At 40.2% G+C, this 20,154-nt stretch overlaps 1 protein-coding gene across 1 annotated transcript in view; it reads left to right on the forward strand.

Moving 5' to 3' along the window:
- The first annotated feature begins 300 nt into the window (after positions 1–300).
- Positions 301–20,154, forward strand: part of CACNA1D (calcium voltage-gated channel subunit alpha1 D) — a 165,356-nt gene continuing 145,502 nt past the window's right edge. Inside the window, exons 1-3 of the mRNA XM_079316836.1 lie at positions 301–1,847; positions 3,910–4,228; positions 6,658–6,763. Of these exons, the coding sequence (XP_079172962.1) occupies positions 1,811–1,847; positions 3,910–4,228; positions 6,658–6,763 (462 nt within the window). The 5' untranslated portion in view covers positions 301–1,810. The remainder of the gene's footprint in view (positions 1,848–3,909; positions 4,229–6,657; positions 6,764–20,154) is intronic.

The raw sequence follows: 20,154 nt of genomic DNA on the forward strand, positions 1-20,154 counted from the left end.
GTTAAGACTGTTTAAAGTGGAAACACCTGCACTGTAATGACACCTGTGAAGAGGGTGTGGTGTCTTCCCAAATCAACCAAGTGTGCAACACCTGAGCCAGTCAGGTCAGAAAATTCGGAAAGAGGAAGCTCTGAACCCAAGGCCCAAGGTCAAGAAGCATCTGTGGAAGGCTGTTCCCTGTTTTTGTTTTTGTTTTTTTGTTTTGGTGGTTTTGGTTTTTTTTTTTTTTGTTTGTTTGTTTGTTTTTTTTTTTGTGGGTTTTTTTTTTTTTTTTTTTTTTTTTTTTTTTTTTTTTTTTTTTGGTTCTTTAATTAGCAAAGGTAAAAAAAAGGCTCAACCTAACAGATAGCTTCTTCTAAAGCTGCTGCCTGGGCATTCTTCATTGGATCCCTGGAGAATATCAGCAGTATTAAGGTTTTATTGCTCTTTTTCTAATTACTGTCTGTAGATGTTATTTATTGTTAATTAGATGGAGATAGTTGTGGATGAAGAATGGATGAAAGAGCAGGTAGGCACATGAATAGGAAAGTGGCAGAGGAAAGGTGTAGTAGAAACAGTTTAATGGAGAAGTCTTCTTAACAAAATACCACTTTTTGTCAAAGATAAGGGTTCACACCCACCTGAGTTTTACTGTGGCTTGTTCAAAGGAAATAGTGAAATACTCTTATAAAATACTGGTAAACCTTCATTGCAGAAAAAACAAACTGTAATTTTGAAGCATCAGTTCTGTTTCAAATTGGAATTTATGTCTATAATTCTTACCGGACTTTATTAATCACTTTTTGTAGCGATTGAAACACTGCCTTGCCGTGAGGAAAGGTGGCTGTCCCGAGTTTTCTCCTTTGTGATAGCAGCTCACAGTCCCTCCAGCCGCGTGTATCAGTACACGGCACTTCTAGGGTAGCTTCACCACCAATGAGACAAAACCTAAATGAATGTTTGAGAGTTCTGCAGTGGAAGGTAACGCCAAAATGATTTTTTTTCAAAATCAACTTATTTATTTGGGTAAACTTTGAAGACCCCAGTGTTAGCTTGAAGTCAGACTGACGGCATTTCAACAGGTCAGCGGAGAGCTCGGGGTTAGCAAAACTCGGGAGTTTTCCTGGAGGTGAGAGCGGAGTGTGCGGGCAGGGACGGAGCGGCCGGAGAGCCGTGAGCCGGGGACGCGGGGAGAGGCGGGCGCTGAAGCCGCTGCCGCCGAGGCCGGTGGCCCTGTCGCCGCCCAGGGGAAAGGCTGGGGCTCGGTGCGGCGGTGACGGGGTTAAAGCGGCGGCGGGCGCGGGTCTGTTTGCGGTGGCGGAGCTCCGGGCGGTCGGAGTGGCCCCGCGCCCCCGCCCGGCCGCAGCAGCAGGTGGCGGCGGCAGCAGCGAGGGAGTTAAAGCCCGCGGCGGCGGGAGGAGGGGGACTGCGAGCGGGCGGCGGCAGCGGCGGCGGGAGGAGGGGGCCGAGGCGGAGCGGGCGGCGGCGGGAGGAGGGGGACCGAGGAGCAGGCAGCAGCGGCAGGAGGGGACCGAGGAGCCGGCGGCGGCGGCAGCAGCCGGGTTGCTAGGGATGGAGAGATCCCGTGTCACCCGGATGTGAGTGTCATGTTGGCCCAAACTCTGAGGGATTTGGCAGCGGCGAAGCAGCAGCGGCAGGAGGAGGAGGAGGAGCAGCAGCAGCCCCTCGCACGTCTCTAGTCACTACCATGGGGGTCGGGTAGCGGGTAGCGCAGGGGCAGCGCGCACCTGGCTCGGGGTGGGGTTGGGGGGCGTCTCTGCCCTTTTTTGTTTTTTCATTTTCCTCTCACACGCTGGAGAAAGTGAGAAAAATGCACCAGCACCAGCAGCCCGAGCAGCACCCTGAAGGTAAGAGCCGGGGCGCCCACCAAGGGCAGCGGCGTGCTTGGGGCTGGGGGGAGGGAGGGGGCGGGGGAGGATTTAGGAGGGATTTGGGAGTCGGGGATTGGGGGGGATTAGGGAAGGGGGTTGAGGATGGGGTCGATTTGGGATGGCAATGAGCTGCTGTGTTCCAGGAGGGATCGGGAAGGGCAAGGGATGATGTGAAGGCGGGACAAGGTGCTGCCCTCGGCGTGTGACCAACGTGCGGGTGGATTTATGCGCGTCTGTCCCTTGTCCTGGGGCCATTAATACCAGCTGCGGCTGGGGCTGCGTTTGCCTCATCCGTGTGTAACGGGGGCTGAACCTGCCCGGAGCTGCGGCTCCCGGGAGCTGCCCCGCGCCGGGGCCGAGGGCAGGGCTGCGGGCGCGATGCGCTCGGCCCCTGCCCGGCGGGGCGCACGGGGGCGAGACGCGGGGCTCCGCGGCGCTAATCCGCTCCACCGACGGGCTCCGGCGCTGCCACAGCCCCCGCTGTTGTTTATAAATAATTCCTCCCTCCTCAATCAGCAGCAAGTTAGCGTTGCCCCCGAGGAACGCAGTCACCCGGGCTTTGTTTCCCTTTCAAGCATCTATTTAAAAGACTATGGCTATATAGATAGATGGGTAGGTGGGTGGTTTATTTGCGCCGAGCCACGTTTCATGGCATCCCGAAGGGCAGGCGGAAGGCGGGGGAGATGGCTGTGCCGTTGCATTTAGATGTGGGGGAGAAAAAAAAAAAAAAAAAAAGAGGGGGCGGGATGGGAAGCAGGGATGCTTTGGGAAAATGTTGGTGGTAGAAGTGCCACCTTTGCCCCCGCGGCGGCTCTGCCCCCCGTGTCACCCAGCTGTTGATGCGCCGCCGCTGGCCAGCGCTCGCCGCGCCGGTGCCGCTCCCCGCGGCAGCTCCGTGGGGGCCCCGCCGTGACCCCCCCACTCCCCGCCGCCATCCCGGGGAGCCATCTTAGGGCTCCCGCGCCCCCGGAGCGGGGACCGGCCCCGGCCTCGTCCGCGTCCACGCGCGTCCGCGGCGCTCCCGCGGTCCGTGCCCCCGTCTGGAGCGGGAGGGCCGCGCTTTCCCTGCCTCTCCGCTGCTTGACGGGCAGAGAATTTTCCTCCCCTGCCTGTGTAGATGCGTTTCGCAGTTCTTTCTCTCGCCAGCCCGAATTCCCTGCACGTATATTGTGCCGTTCCTCCATTTTTTTCCCCACCCAGGCATCAAGTTTTGAATCGCACTCAGGAGCCTCTCCTTCCTACAGGTGCATGTAGGAGTAGACTGTTGCGCTAGTCAAAGAGCTCGCGAGGAGGGATCCTGGGGAGGAGGTGGTGTTTTGCCTCTTTGCTGTCATCTGCATAAAGAGCACTCGATTATTATTTGGAAGGCACAGTTTATTTTTTAAATTCTCTTGAGGAAGCAAAGCCAAACACCATCCTTTACCAGAACCAAAGCTTATCCTTTCACAATGGGCTCATGGTTGTGATTGCTAGTGCGAAAGACGGCAGAGCTTCATGAGCGTGTTTATCTCAGACAGTATTGGATCTTCGCTGGTGGGAGGCATCCACGCATTTTTCTTTGAGAATGCAAAGCAGGGCGAGATTTAACTTGCTTGCAGGACTTCCCCCTCCACCTTGCTGCTTATTCTTAATTGAACAATGTGTAAGAATTTTAAACAACTATTCTTTCAACTGAAATAGAAAGTAGTAAATGCTAAGGTGCTACAGCAAACTTGATCTTAAGGGGTAGGTGTATTTTATTGAATAAACACCAGGACAGGAAGGCTTCCATCCAGCTAGAAAAAGGCATAAGTGAAAGAATCAAAATGACTGGTGTTTGTTTCTCAATACTTAGATTGATCTTGAAGCTGTGAAACTGATTCCTGAGCATGTTTCCTACTGTTCAATTGCATATATAGTAGCACAAGCGTATGCATATATATTTATATATGTAGTGGAAACATCACACTGCCAGGAGGTCTTAAAACAATCTTTTGGGATTAGACCCACTTTAGTGTAAAATAATTATAACCAAGTACTTTTTTCTTTTGTCCCACAGAGGTGAACTATGCAAGCAGCACCAGGATTCCTCTCCCTGGTGACGGACCAGCTATTCAGTCAAACAGTTCAGCACCATCCAAGCAAACTGTTCTATCTTGGCAAGCTGCAATCGATGCTGCTAGACAAGCAAAGGCTGCCCAAAACATGAGTACCACCACAGCCCAGCCTGTAGGATCTCTGTCCCAAAGAAAACGCCAGCAATATGCCAAGAGCAAAAAACAGGGTAATACATCCAATAGTCGGCCACCCCGTGCCCTTTTCTGTTTATCCCTCAACAATCCAATACGAAGAGCCTGCATTAGTCTAGTAGAATGGAAGTATCCTTTGTTGCAGTTTGCTTTTTAAATGGTTTTCTTACATTTTCTGATTCTGTGAAGGGGATTGTTTTAAAGGATCCCTTAGAGCATCACAACTTAGATGTTACATCACTTGTATGTGTGGGTAACTGTCATTAATGTCAACGGGAGTTAATTTGGCTTCAGTTGCTGTTAAAGATAGTCTCCTGTGTCGTATTGACACAGAATATCATTTACTAAAGTAGGTAGCTCAAAGACAGAGGAGAACTCATTGCTGCTCCTGTTTTTGTTACTGGGAGAAGCTGGGGGAGCATTTTCAAGCTAACATTATATTCCAACAAATCTCTGCATTGCATTATTTGCCTTTCCAAATAAGGAAGAATGGATGGGAATGTATTTAGCCATCCAGTGTTAGGGAGATGGCCAAAGATGTCAAACCTGTATCTTCCATGTTGGAATTTGGGGCATTGCCACTAGGGCAAATGAGTCAGATGCAGAAATGTTTTTAGAAAGACTGTTTTTCCTGGTACAAAAAGTAGGGAAGATTTTTACCTAAGCCAAGGAAATGTTCTAAGTGCACACAAGTGTCTGAAATATAATAATCTTCTGAGCTTGTACAACTTATGTCTACCACCAAACATATTTGGAAGCATGTACATCTAGATGGGACATCAGAGATGCTGCTTTGTGTTCGTGATGACCTGTGTGATGGGAAGGATGGCTTTTCCTTTAGTTCACTGGTTCTGATATGGAAATATTTGCATTTCTCTGGCAGAATGGATAGTATATAGGTTTGGTGTATTATTTAATTGCCAATAAAAGGTTTGAAATAGAAATAGTTTTGCTGAGGAACAAGGAGAAAAATGTTAGCCTATTAGCCATGGCAACATCCCTGTAATGGGAAACAGCTGTTCAAGACAGTAGATTACTGAAGAAAAACTCAATTTGTTACTATAAACAGAACAGCCAACCTGGCAATAAGAGCTGTTACTCATTTATAGGGTTGGTGTTTCTCAGTTCTTTGTACAAAATTCAATTGCAAATTAAAGATAGTGAAATGGCTTCTTCTTTCATTTAAACTGGTAGAAGTCCAACTAATTTCAGTAAATTGGCCTCTCCTTGGCTAAGGTCAGGTAAATGAAATTACTATGGATCTGGAGTGGAATAACTCAGCGAGAATTTGTCCCAGCAGGAGCACATCATAAAACAAGGTTGTCAGTCTTGTGATGGTATCCATTGCTCACTCCAGTCTGGAAAATGCTGTTGTATCTTTATTTTGTACACAATGCACAATATAGCAGCTGTTGATGCTGATTTGCTTTGTAGACATAAACGTGGCCTTCAAGGTGACAAAGTTTCAATAGGCCAGCAAACAGAATGTAACACATCTTATAGGACATGTGGGCTTTATAGGGCTCTTTGTTTTTTCTTCTTCCCAGAGAACTTTTTTAAACTGGCAAAAAATATACTTTTGAATATATTTTGTACTCTTACCCCAGTCTTTTATGGGATTCTTATGGAAATATATCCAGAAGTTATACATCATGCCAAAAATCATAGCTGAGGTCCAAAGTACTTATTTTCCAAACTTCCACAGATACCTTCATGTTTCTGATCATTGAGAATAATCAAATACCTTTTGAGAAAGGAAAACCAATGACAAACTGAACTACGAACTTCATATGCATGAATTTTAAGAAGAGGAAGAATTTTTTTCTGGAAGACAGAAGGTATCTCCAGGTTCCCACTGCTGTTGTCCAGCTCTAGCATGGAAAGCAGAGCTGCAGTCCATGCTCTTTTTGGTGTGGAAGTCTGTAGTCTATCTTTGTGTGGCTGCCAAGCCAGCCACAATATTCTATTTTTTACTCAACTCACCTAAACTTTCATCTGTCCTGGCTAAAGCCAGCATTCAGATATGCCACTGTCAGAGACATGGAGTGGCTCAGAATTTTCCTGTGTCAATTGTACAGCTTTCTAGCTCTCCTATAAGAGAATAGTTGTGGTTTTCTGGAAATCTTTCTCATATCCTACTATGAACTGTATTTCCAATGATTTTCATCCTTTGGACAAATGTATCTTAGTGAAACCTACACATGAGGACAGAACAGTTCTGTGATTATTCCTTGCCCATTATGGTGACCTGCATGTTGATTTAAGAGCAGATAATTCTATTCATCATTGGAATTTAATATAAAGTGCTCTGTGACAGCATGAGTAATAGTTTTCACTCCTTTTAAAAGAAAGAGGACTTTGAAGGATCATTGTGATGGAAAATACTATGGTATATATAGTGCTATAACTAAAGGTGATGGAGTGTTTGTCAGAGTTATCAGTCAAAAGATTGCCTTAAAGCAAAGACTTGTTTTACCATTGCTGATGCTGAAAGGAGGGTTAGACTTGAAAGTTTGTAGATACTCATAAGTCATGAGTTCCTTAACAAGATTTTCCAGACCATTTGACATATTTATACTACTGTCTATTTTTGCCAATTGTGTGGCCTTAGCTGTTTACATCCCATTCCCAGAAGATGATTCTAATTCAACTAATCATAATTTGGTAAGTACTCAGGAATTTTTATTTTATGTTTGTTTGCTATGCTTTTAACATGATTAACTGTTGGTATTTGAGACTGCACTAAATGCAGGTAATTTCAGTAAAAGAAATTGGTGCATAGTGATATACAAAATGTATATAGAATTGCTTTGTGGGTTTTCCCCCCCTAGTATTGTTACTTTGTCATGTGCTCAAAATGAGGTTTTTAATCAGTAAAATTCTTTGGAGAGAAATGTGCATTAATATTATGCTCTGTGCATCCCTATATTTGTGTGGCATAAAAAACTTTGTGTTTCTATTGCTTATATTGATTACATATATTTACTAACTGCTACTGTTCCTGACACTTGTTTCAGACTTGAAGGTTTACTGCCTTTCCTAATGTACTTGTTTACTGTCTATGCAATTTTTAACAGTGTTATCTGGCTGTTTATTTTACTGGGTATTTTAATTTTTAATGAGAGGATGGTGGGAAATTTTGCATTAATGTATTTTAATGTGATGGGAACATCAATGGGAATTTTCAAAGTGGTCACTACTGGTATAAATGATATTTCAAAAAAGGAATGGTATTGCAGTAAATGGTGTGTAGAAATGTATTTCTTTGGTTGAAAATAGTATACTAGGGTTGTGTTTGAAAAGATAAAATTGAAACTAATTGTTTTAATTCCCTGAAAACTTACAAAGGCTAATCACTCAAGGGTAATACTGAATTACATTGCAGTGGTTTTGTTGTTTATATTAAACTCCATCTTGAAATAGTGGAGTTGAATGGTCTTGTGCACTCATAATCTGCATGTGACTCTTTGGATGGGAAGGAAAGTTAATGAAATAAAGAACTGGATACCAAGAAGTAGGTAATTTTGGATTGATTTAACTGGAAAAATAGTGTTGGTATGAGGTCTTCTATTTTATGAACATGCTTTCGTAATTTGTGGTGTTTATATGTTTATTTTTCTAAAAGTAATTATTTTGTACAGATGACCCATGTTTTATTTTTTCAATTGTGATTAAGTAAATATGGACTATAAAAATTCTGATGAAGGACAGAATAACTTAGGTCAGTGTAAAGAAAGTGTTATGCAGCTGTGTATCCAGCCAAACAACAGACTTTCTGAACCTGAGAGGTTCAGGGCACAAATCTCCATATCTGTCAATCCACCCTGAGATCTACTAATAACTAATTTCAGAAAGCACTACATGAAAAGGGTAAAGTAGTTACTTGTGTCAGAGGCTAATCATTTTGAAAAATGTTTCTAACATTAGTTTTGTTAGGTTATTTTATGGTGTTTCTGATCCAATTTCAATTCTACAATGTGTTAGTATTTAAAAAGACAATGGACATTTTCATCCCTGATAATTTTTCTTTTTTTATCTAATGTGGCCAGGCTAGTCTAAGGAATAATATTTTGTCATTTTTTTTAAATTTTCCTTAAGATGAGAGATTCTTAATCCTTATCTATTTTAAGTAGAAGGGTTCTTGAACCCCTCCAATTATATGTATAGAAAGTTTATTTGGCCATTTAAATGATCTCAAATTCTCATTTAAATTTGCATCCTGATTATACTGAAATTAAGTCATTCCACTAAGTTTGCTCAAAGAACAGAATTTATACTGGCAATATACTTTGAGCTGATGGCACAGATTTAAACTCAATAAGGGAGTACAAGATATATGCTGTGTGTTCAATCTAATAAAATAAATAGTTCTGGAATGAGCAGCATTGGCCTTTCCTATGACTGAGATTCTCCATCGTGAAATATGTTAATCAGTGGTGTGGATTAATGTCTCTCCTCTGGTATTTCACTGACAATTATCATTGAACCTCATAGGTTTGGCAGGGTTTTGGCTCCCTGCATGGAGACATGGATGCCTGACCTGAGCTCTGCACTCTGGTTTTGCAAGGAGACTGCCCCACTCAGGCTTTAATTCAAGTTCAGCTCCATACATTTTAGTTTGCAAATGGGTATAATATCTAGCTTGGTTCTCTCAATGTTGCTGCATTGAATTGCATAAATGAATTACTTTCCATCAGCTAGCTGAACTGGCTCATTTTTTTTTTTGAATTTGTAAACAGAAAAATGAAGTATTTATACATGTGGGGTTTTTCTGTGAATACAAAATAGACATAATTTGTAATCAGCCTCAGAATGAGGATGCAATGGTATGAGAGCAAAAACCAGTGAAAGATTGGTAAATGGGAACTAGAAATGTAAACTTTTCCATTTTTGATTGAGCTCATGAGGAGGTACATATATGAGAATCTGAGCAGTGTTCATCCTTTTTGACTTGGAAAGTTTGAAGTTGTATCTTTAGTGCAAGGATGTATGTGCAGAGCAGGTATTCACTCCTCTCTGTTGTGGGAGGTTAGAAGGCAGAGTCTGTATGATAGAGTTTCCAGGACTTGTAAAAGAAACCTGAGAGGGTTTCTGAGTCCATCTTTGCCTGTGACTGAGCCAGTGAAATACTGACCCTGTATCAACCACCCAAACTCTGGTTGTGAGCCCTTGTTCTCCCTTTCTCATTAATGTTCCCACACTAAGTCAGATATATGCTGCAGTAGTAATGGCAAAATAAATTTTATAACCAAATACATGACAAACATTTTAAGAGACAGATGTATGTGTCTTAAGAGAAACAGCAAATCAAATGTATGCCTACTTATATATTTTTTAAAAATAGGCTGTGTCTTGGAAATTTACTCTTGGAAATGAGTCTATCTTAAATCCTAAATCTTTATCTTAAGATAAAGATCTGTGAGAGAGTTCCAAACCCTAGAGAGTTCCAAACCCTTTCTTCTGGAATAATAGACTGTTCATAGAAATCTAATGGTGCAAGGATGGTTCAGCTGTGTGTTTCTGTTGGTCACTTTTCTTTGATTTGCAAGTTGAGATTACTGATGTTTTTGTAACCAAGTCAGCAGCATGCTATGTGGTATTTACAATAATTTAGGGAAGCAAGAAAAGGTTTTTTCAGTATATTGGTGACTGAATTAAGCTGATGGTAATAGTCAATGATGTTATAGGAATAGGAGTCCCTTTCATTATTAGGTTTTTTTGGGTTTTTTTTGTATATGTTTTTGTGTTCTGAATGCACAAATTCTGGTTTGTGTTTTGTGTTTCTACCTGTCTCTAGGATCAAGGGTGCACTACAGTTCCCTCCTTGCTCAGTGGATTGATGATCACACTCATCCTCTGTCAGGATAGATGTGTTAGTAGTGAGTGATACAAAACAATGCTTTCAAACAAAGCAGAAGTGCAGAATCAAATGTGCTGTGCTTGACCACTTGCCAAGTGTTACAATCCTGTATTCTATGAGAAATTTTGTGTAATCCTTTGTCTAAAACACCTTGATGTATTTTTGGTATGTACCAGGAGAGGCATGGATCTTCTTTTCTGTATTTTGACTGGAGTAGCTCTCTCATGGCTGTATGTATTGCATAGACTGCAGTACAAAGTGATGGACTTGAGCCTAAATTCTACTTCATTAATAATCAGTCCCTAATCATTGAATGCACTGACACAGGTGGGCCCTGTTCTTTCTCCAAGTAGAAACTGTTGCTGAACTGAGAAGTTTTCTGTTAGAGCAGAGCAGGGGCAATGTACTTTGGGATGAAATTGTGCTTCATATTTTAAGGTAATTTCTTTCATCTGCCTTCAGAAGTTTCTGGTGATCTGAACTTTCCATGCTTGATTGAGCTCTTCTCTTTGGAAGTGTTTCTTGTCTGAGCTTGATAAGAAGCAATTTCTAGCAGAAAGGGCTTCCTGTGTGTGTGTATATATATATATCTGTTTCTGTCTTTTTTTTTTTCCTCATCTGTGGTGTGTTATTTCCCTTCATGTCTTTTGTCTTTAACTTCCCACTCATTTATTTCTTGTTATCTTTTGCCTCTACCTTCTGGCTTCCCTCTGTGTTTTCTCTTCTGTTTGTCCTCTTGTGCAGCATGCTTTTCTCTATCTTCCACCTCAATTCCTGGTATCATCCTGCTGTCCCATGTTCTGTGCTTTGCCTCCTGCTGCCTTTCCTGCTGCCCTGGTTTGCTCTGGGCTTCTTTCTTTATCATGTGTGGGCAGACCAGCACAAAACAAGAATGGATTTTGGCTGTGGTCAAGACATTGGTTGTTATTTTTCTTTCCTTCTTTTTAATAAGCAAATATGAACAATAAGAAGGCATCCATCCATCCAGAGTTGCTGGAAATGACACTCCTGACGTTTGAGTTGACTCTTTGGTTGCACTGACAAAAGTGCCATGAGTAGAGTTTGCCTCTAGTGCACAGAGGGCCCCTAATGTTAATTAAAAGTCTCTGTGCCCCTGATAGCAGAATTCTTGAGCCTTGTTAGGGTACTCCTGTCAGTGAGGCTCTGTGCCAAAGGTGTGTCTCCAGCCTGTGCTTGCAGGGCAGGTGCTGGTGGTCCTGGGTGCCTCTTGTGTCCCAGGGAGCTGGGGCTGGGAGAGCCATGGAGGGGGACACTGCCACAGAAAGGTAGTGTTTGTGTCCTACTTTCAGCAAAGATTTCCTCTCTAAGTAGCTTTACAGGGCCCTGAGTCCCTCCAGCAGGAGGAAAGCCAGTGTTGTGCCTTCAATCTAGGGCACAGCAGGAGAGTGCTCCGAGAAGAACCCGTTGAACTCTTGACTTAGAGGTGTCAGGCTTCCTGTCCTTATCTCATTAGCAACTCGATGACTCATTCAGTTCTGAGGCCACATGACTAATTAATCCATCCATTGAAAAGGGTGTTGGTTTTTACCTTGCACCCAAGTTGTCCTCTATACGGAGATTATCTGAAAATTTTGTTGTAGAATTCTTTAAATTTTAATGTCATTTAGTAAATAATTCTAAAGATTTTTCTTTAATTGCTAAGTGTTCAATGTTGTATCTTAGAAGGATTTCTGTGTTTATCTACTGTCTTTGCCATGTTTACTTTTTCAGCTCAAGGGTCTTTAAGGCCTGGCTCTCTTTCCACTCACTTAGAAAATCTTCCAATCTAAATAATTTTTTGATACTGTGTTTCTGATACTTTTCTATCTTTGGATTCTTAGCTAATGCACTCTCCTAATGTCTCTGCTAGCTGGCATAAAAGTCACCCAAGTAAACTTTTCAGGAAAGATGCAAGATAATTTGGACTCCACTGAAAATACTTCACTTTGCCTGGGAAAATATGGTGGAGACCTTATAATGACTTGTGTGCACTTAGCCAAGCTAGCCATACTAAAGATACCAGATTGATTTGCTGTAAGAGAAAATATAATGAAGTTTAATATGAAAAATATTCAAAAATATAGGATCTAATTGTAACTGATATACCACAGGAATTTAACATTGTGCATTGATTCAAGTGAAATTTATTTACATGTCTGTGTATGAATAGGAGGGGCCTGTGAGAAAGTCATTAGTTCAATTTTGAAAAAAAAATCATCCCCACACGTTAAAATGAGGAGGCTTGGGCCAGTTTTATTGTCTATATGCAAATGCTCAGAGGGATAGTTTTGATAGTTTTTTATATTGCTGTTTTTCATGTATATTGATACCCTGGCACATACATACTTGTTAAAAACCCCATGAAATAACTATTTAACTACACAAACGACATTCCTTATCTGTCTGAAAATTAATAAAAAATTATTTGGTTATTAGGTGAGACAGAATGAATCAGTAAGTAACCTTTGCACATTTGTGAGAATTCCTTAATAGATGACATTTCTGCAAGAGGATTATTAAATATTGTAATTTTAGTACTCATCCCTATCTTCCTATTTCAATCTCACTTTTTTTGTTTAATATTACTGTTAGTCCAAAACTTCAGTAACATGCCTTAGCTCATTATTATTATGCATTACTTGGATTTTTCAATACAGATTTGGAATTTAGAATTTTTTTTCCTTTTTTGTAATGCATACCTCTGCAAAACAAATGACAATTTTGAGTTAGTGTTTTAGTCCCACTTTATCCTGCAGTAAGTTCCTGGGCCTATACTGTCTGTGCTGCACTACCCCAGTAATATGACATAGCTCTTGAATTTTTCTGGTGGATGTATTTGTATGTGTCAAGTCCATCTCTAGCTGTGAATGAAACAGAATTATTATTTCAGTCTCTGATTTAGGAAGAGGGACATTCCCAAAGAAAAGTTATGATCAGGAGGATTGGCAATTTCCAATTGGTAGAAAGGTCAGTTGGGTTTGCAGAGATTTGGGAATAAGAGTCAGATCCTTGTTCCTCTTTGGTTTATGTGTCCCAGTACAACTTAATCTGTGCTGAAGCAGCTGCATCCTAAGATGTCTGTTTGGAGTACATGTGAAGATCTGCAGTTTGGTGTACAGGTTTCAGTTAATGACACTACAAAACTTTTTTTTTTTTAATGGAAGAGAGAGCTTCTCAGCTGTCCAGACCAGAAAGCTTTACAAAAAGATGTACTTAATCATTCCTATTTGAAAGGCAGTACTTTTTCCACATTCAAAGTTGCAAGCTCGTTCCTGTGGGGATTCCTACTAAGGGCTTGTCTCTCCTTAAAGAGATTTGCTGGTAGTGCACTACTGGCAAACTGCCTGGGGAGAGAGAGCATACACCAGAAAGAGTTCTTTTTCTATTATAGCCTAAAGTCAGCCTTCCAAGCAGAATAGTGCTGCACTGGTAGAGAAGACTGGGGGTTTTTTTGGTTCCTTTATGCTGTGGAGACCAGTGATTTCCCATTCTTTTTTTCTCTTGCTCCTCCCTGCTTTATGAAGAATACCTGTGAAATATTTAAGTACAGACTGGTTGTAATAAAAGTAAACCTGTTCATTTAAAAACATAGAACAATCAGTTACTGTATCAGTTAAGTGGGGAAAGTAGATTTGGTATTAAAATTGCTGTAATTGAAATATAAATTGAGAATTTCGGATGAGTGGGAGAAGTTTGTACTTTACATGCAAACTGTTGGAATAGAGTAAAAGTAGATTTTGAAATACTCTGAAAAAAACCATGAAAAATCCTGGAGATAAAACTAGTTTACTGACTTTGTGTAAAGCATGCAAATTACTTGTTTACTCCAATATTGAGTATGTAAATCTAACAAAATACTAGTTATGGTTTTATTCCTAGACAATAGCTGCTATGCTAAAGGAAACTCTGCAAGTTGTTTCTGAAAGTTTTATGAAAACATGAACACCATAGAATTGACAAACTTTCCATGTTGCCATGCCATACCACACCAAAAGTAGATTGCCATAAATATTACTTGGATTTTTTTTATTAAACCTTGTTTTAAAATTCTAGGTTATGCAAAGTATGGATGTTTACTTTGTTTTAGAAAGATGTTCACATCAGATGTATATTAGGTTTTGAGAACTGTCTTTGTTTTTACCATGGTTTGTGTGTGAGTGCTGAAATACCACAGAGTTGGGGTCCATGGTTTTTGAAAGCTCTGGTCAAGGCTGGCTCACTCAATTTGAGCAGAACTGGAATAGTTCTTGATGCTTTTAGAAAGCTGGTCCCTGAGTGCTTCAAAAGACTCATGTAGCTGTTAAATCAACTGAAATGCAGTTTCTAATCTGGTGAGCTTTAATGACAAACTGTTTTCAGTCATGGTTAATTGAATGTGTGATTTGGTTTACCATTCACTTTGCAAGAACTGAGATTTGTTTATCCTTCTGTCATGCACCAAAACCTTTCTTTTGCAGGGCCTCTTGGAAGAATAGGGCCACAAAGAAAGGTTAAATGGATATATGGTGATAGTGGGAGAATATTAATTAGGATGAAACTGTATTTTTTTCTTTGGTCATTGTGTAATCATTTGTGATGACATTTTTATTTAATGAATTGCAAATTGAATATCATTGTATTTTCCCCCCACTTCCTGCTTCAGAAGAGATTGAGATTGAGTATTGTTTCTGCTTTTATAAAATTCACTTGGTAGAGCCAATTAGGTGCTTACAATTGCTTGTCATTTTTTTCCATGATTAATTTTATTAAGAAAAGAGCTTTTAGAGTTCCCTTTTTTAAATTTTTTTTTGTTTTTTTTGAAGAATACTTCGGTTGAGCAGTGTGGTGTTTCTCAGAAGTGCAGGTACTTGACTTCAGCATTTGAAACAGACTTTATTTAAAGATTTGAAATGAATGCTCATAATTCAGTGATTTTTTCAATGAAGTCAGCATAGCTGACCATGATACAGAATTTGACTTTTCAATGTTTTTAGGGATTGATTAAACTTTGCAATTATAGGCAGATTTGTTTTCACTGATTTGTTTAGTTATGAATCAAGATCCACCCCCCTTAATATGAAAGGTATTTTGCCAGTACATTTTTGGTGTAGATGCATGGTTAGAAGTTTGGGCAGTGTCTAAGTCTGTTGCTGTTGTTTTTCACACTGATCATTATTCAAGGGGGTAGAGAGCTGTTACCTGTTTGCAATCTTGTAGAATTCTACCTTTGGGTGATGCAGTTACTAAGGATTTGAATCTTGCTATTTGTTAGTGTGGTAAATCACATAATGCAAGCCATGGTCTGTGTTGGTAAAGGTGAAGGGATCACAGTAGACAAAAAACCTGCAAGAAGCTCAGAATTTAGTCTTTAAATTTATTTTTGTTGCAAATTTTCCAGTAATTAAGATACATCAAATATTCGTTTGAGGGAAATAGTTCAGCCCAAAGGTTCATTTGCCCAGTTGTTTTAGTTATCCTTTTCTCATGTGGTACAAAACAGGTGATGTGTTGAATTTAATCACACCTGACAGCTTATGTATGCTGTGCTGAGCTACCAGGCAGCATTTCAGTAAAATGTTGTGGGAGCTCCAGTGGCACAAAGGAGCCCACAGAGCAGCTTACATTTGTTCAGCACAAAGGAAATTTCTTTACAATGTAAGGATATGAGCATGAGAAGTGTTTGTTAATAAGGTTCAGTAGTTTGATAATTATACTTTTCTGGGTTGCTGACAGTGGCTGCAGTGTGCTGCAGCCTCCAGCAAGATGGAATCTTCTGCAGCTCAGCTAATCAGACAAATGCAGTCCTTCCAAGGAACTGAGGAGCAAATACCCCAAAGCTGTATTATGTTTATCAGACATTTTGTTAGTGCAGTTTTCACTCTGTTGGATTTATTATGATGTCATTACTTATTTTTTTCTGTATTCATCCAGAATCCCTTAAAACACACACCAATGACACGTGGCATAAATGTTGCTCATCATGAAATGATGTTTAAGTGATTTTATGCTTATCTTCATCACAAGACTTAGTACTTCTGAGTTCAAATAACTTATCTCATAATGTAGTTATTGCTACAAAAAAGAAACGTACATAATTATGTACATCTTATATGTTTATTAAAATAAAGTCTCTAAATCTCTTGACATGATGGACTTCAGAAAAACTGAATAAAAAATTCAGTATTGAAAAGGAACAATGTTTAACTGAACTGTACCTACAAGTCTCATGATATTAAATGATGCTTCCTAGTTCAAAAACTAGAGATGAATAGTTCCAGGTCCAAAGTCTCTGACTGGCTCTGTTGGTGCTGTTGAGGTGCCTCAGCTGTTCTAATTCTCAAGGAATAGTGTAGACCAGAAAGCTTTTCTCCATTCTAGTACCAAGTTGAATGGTACTTAAAACATTTTACTTTTTTCCTTAAGTATAATTAAGCAGTCTCATTTAAGTGAAAGTCACAGAAACATGTTTTTTGGCAAAGGCCGTGTTGTTTTGCTGGCCAGTCTGCAGTTGTGTGTTTGTGGTCTCAGGTGTGTCAGTGCCAGCCCGCTTTAGTCTGGGCACGTGCACCCTCTGCATTCCTAATGCCATAAGGAGATCTTACCCTGAACTCGGGAGTTTGCTGGAGGCTTTGCAATCTTAACACCCACAGTTAATGCAGATTGAGCCCAGGTAGTCTGAGTGTGCACAGACCTGGCCTGTCAGCATGGGTGAGTCTTGTGACTCTTGTAAAGGATTTTGTCTTCTGCAGTAAAGTCTCTTGACTGCTTCCCATCTCTGCTTTCCAAGCACTATGTGGCTGAGAGCATGTATCAGTGTGGAGGAAAATGCATGGGCTGCTGATTTAGCTTCAGGTCCTGAGATCATCTGATTTCAACCAAATAAAGCAGAAACAAACATTTCCAGGTTATTTTCACATGATTTTCGAGAACAGGGAGAGGAACTTTGTGTTCCCTCTTTCCCCCACGTGCAGGCCACTTGTCATCCCAAAACTCAAACAATGGCAGGCTGAAGGGATCAGGCTTTATTAATTTTCATGTTTACAGAACTAGTTGTTTCCTTTAAAAGGAGCAGTGCACTATGTGGGTTAAGAAAGTCAAGTAGTTTGGTGCCATAAGGGAAAGGGTAAGAGAACATAGGTAAGGCTTTAGCAAAGAACTTCAGGGATGAGCATTGAATGTGTTAGTTTGCCCTAAACTTCTTGATACAGGATACTTCTTTTTAGAATTTTAGTTTCCTGCCTATAAAATAGCTTTCTGCTTTAAAAGGTTGTTGAAAAGAATAGTAAGTTTGAGGCTGTGAAGGATCCAGATATGGTAAATGTGGTTTGTATAGACAGTGGAATGATATCAAGGGAGTTCTCTTAAAACAGTTACTTTATCTGGAAATGGTTTGGCTGATGTTGTGGTGAATGCTTTGGGGAGAATTTTGTTGTTAGAGGCTATATTTTAAATTTGAGTACGTAGAGTGTTTTGGCAGCAAATTTTGGCGAAGAAAAAGTGATTGGTAGTGGCAGTATGGGAACAGAAGGAACAGCCACTGTTCCCATAGTGATGCAGCAAAAGCAGTGACATTTAGGTAAACAGCAGTAGGACAGGAAATTTGGGGGAGTTAATGTTAGATGTCTCAGAAGATACAGCAAGCTTCCATACGGTGTTTCATGTGTATCTAGAAATGCTAATGTTAAATCCCTATTTGTTATATTGGTGGCAAAAGCACCCCTCAATATTTAATTGGGAAGTTCAGTGATTCCTTGTGATCTGTTAATGAAACCAAGGCAAGCCACACCCCATTCAGCAGAATTTGCACAAGGCAAAAGAAAGGGTGATATTTTAAGTGTTCACAAACAATGGGAGCTGTCCAACTGGTGGGAATGATACCACTGAAGGTATTTTTGAATGGCAAGATTCTGTCCTCAGAAATGTTAATTTAAATTCTGCATTTTGTCACTTAGCAATAAAAATATAGAATCACAATCTTGGCTTAGGTTGGAAGGGACCTTAAAGATGGTCTAGTCCCAATGCTCCTTGCTGTAGATCAGGTTGCTCAGAGCCCATCCAACCTATCCTTAAACACTTCCAGGGATGGAGAATTAATAGTAATGCTATATTCTTTGATATATGACTTTGTAATACTACTAAAACCATGGAATACCTCACTGTTGTATTTAACAACCATGAAATACTGAAATGGAACTGAATTTGCCTTTATGGAAGTACAAAACATCCAATATTCTTAGTCAAAAATTTCACTTCTGGTAAAGAACAAAGCTTACATGTAGGTAAGTCAGTCTTTGGATTTGGGATCTTTGGAGTTCAGATTTTTTTTTTTTTTTTGGTGAGATGGTAAATTTTCATGTGAAGGAGATTAATTCTCTAGAAAAGATTATGAAATTTTTCAACCAGCTGGGTAAGCAACATTTTTGCAGAATGTGGAAGAAAAAGTGTAAACCCACAGAAGTCTTACTGAAATCTTCAAACTATTAAAATGCAAAACAGTGAATGTGTCCATTTTACCCCACAAAAGTATTTTGTATCAGACTCTTGTTCCCCATATGGAATTTTGAAGACATTATGTTTGAGAAATATGTCCTATTATTAGCCAGTAATCTCAGAGTAAGTCCCTGGCAAGTGTGAAGGACTAATCAGGGTGCCAGAGGTCCAGGTACTCAGGCTGTTTTCAATTGAGTTCTTTTTCTTCCACATCTCAATTTTCACAGGAAGAAAGCTGGTAGTGGAGGCCCGAAGTTGATGTTGTCACATAATAATCTGCTTTTTAACCTTGATGAATATTGGGAAGGTTATCTGTTCTTCTGAGAATTAGATCTTGAGTGATATGAACTGAAAGGTAACCTCATCAGCTATCAATGAACTTAAAGGATTTGGGTGTCTCTTCAGAGCCATTGTGTGCACACTTATAGTCTGTGTAATTACAGAGTAGAATGCTGATGCCTGCTCCTCACTAAGCTATTAGAGAGGTCACTAATAATAGAGGTACTTGGGTTCCTTGGGCAAGGGCAGATAAGTGAGCTCACATTTGTCTGAAGGAGGCATTTCCTCAGCTGACAGGCAGCATTCAGAGTGCCAGACACTCCAACACAGGGTCAGCTCTGAGCACATCCACTATTCCTGCACTGCACAATTTGGAACCTCCTTGCAGTGCCTGAAGAGAGGGAAATCTTAGGGTATAACAGCACATCCTTTCCTTTCTCCTCTAAAACTTTGGAGGAGTAACCATGAGTAATAAAGTCTGAGTTTCAAGTCCATGTGTGCAGAGACAGTTCAGGATGTTCCCTATCAAGCCCTGACTGTATTTTAGAAAAGAGTTGCAGAGCTGCAAATGCTGTCTTGCTTCTCCTTGCTGTAACTGCAGCCATGAACAGTGCATAATAAAGTCCTACTGGAACAGAAGAAAATCCTTGAAGCTGAATCCTTGGATTTGAATGTTACTCTACAAATTTAAGTTTCTGGTGGAATAGTTATTTCTTGGAAAAATTAAAAAAGAGGTAATTAGAGGCCTTTATCTTGACTTAGAAAGGGAATTTAAAAGGGCTTATCAGTATCATTCTATCTAGAAGATAAAACTGAACTTTTTATCTTAGAATTTGTGTCCTCACAAAAAAAACAATTTATATTTCTCTTCATGTATTGCCTTGATTAAAAATGACTAGATGGTGCTCTGAGACAAGCCCAATTGCAAGGTGAAGGATCTTAAAGCTGCTTTTTCATGGCTGCTCATATTTTAAGTGAATGCATTTTACTTGCAGATAAGAGGTGTTAACTATGAACACTAAAAATATGACTTAGCTAATGAGTGATAAACTGCTGTGGTCTTATAATTACATGAAAAATACTTGAATCCCATGGAGCAGACAAGATTTTAGCTTTCAAATTGTAATTAATTAAATGTTAGAATTGTTATAACTCTGAGTAGGATGTAGAGTCTCAAGGGATTTTAGATTTTTTTAAAGCCAAGCCAAGAGTGTAGATATCATATACATAGAACCTGCCTTTCTAAGTACCTAGCTTGGTAATCTAACTGTTGTATCTTTTTTTAAATCAGAAGCAGCTTATCTAACTACATATGTTGCCATATTTAGTATTATCTCCATTATGGATACTTTTCCTTGCATCTAGTGAACTCTTTGCTAAGGCTAAAGGCTGAAGACAAAAGGCTCTGGTGCCCAGAAATTGATTGATTGAAGAATTTGCTCATCTT

The sequence above is a fragment of the Erithacus rubecula genome (assembly GCF_903797595.1).
Source record: "Erithacus rubecula genome assembly, chromosome: 13".
Classification (NCBI taxonomy): Eukaryota; Metazoa; Chordata; class Aves; order Passeriformes; family Muscicapidae; genus Erithacus; species Erithacus rubecula.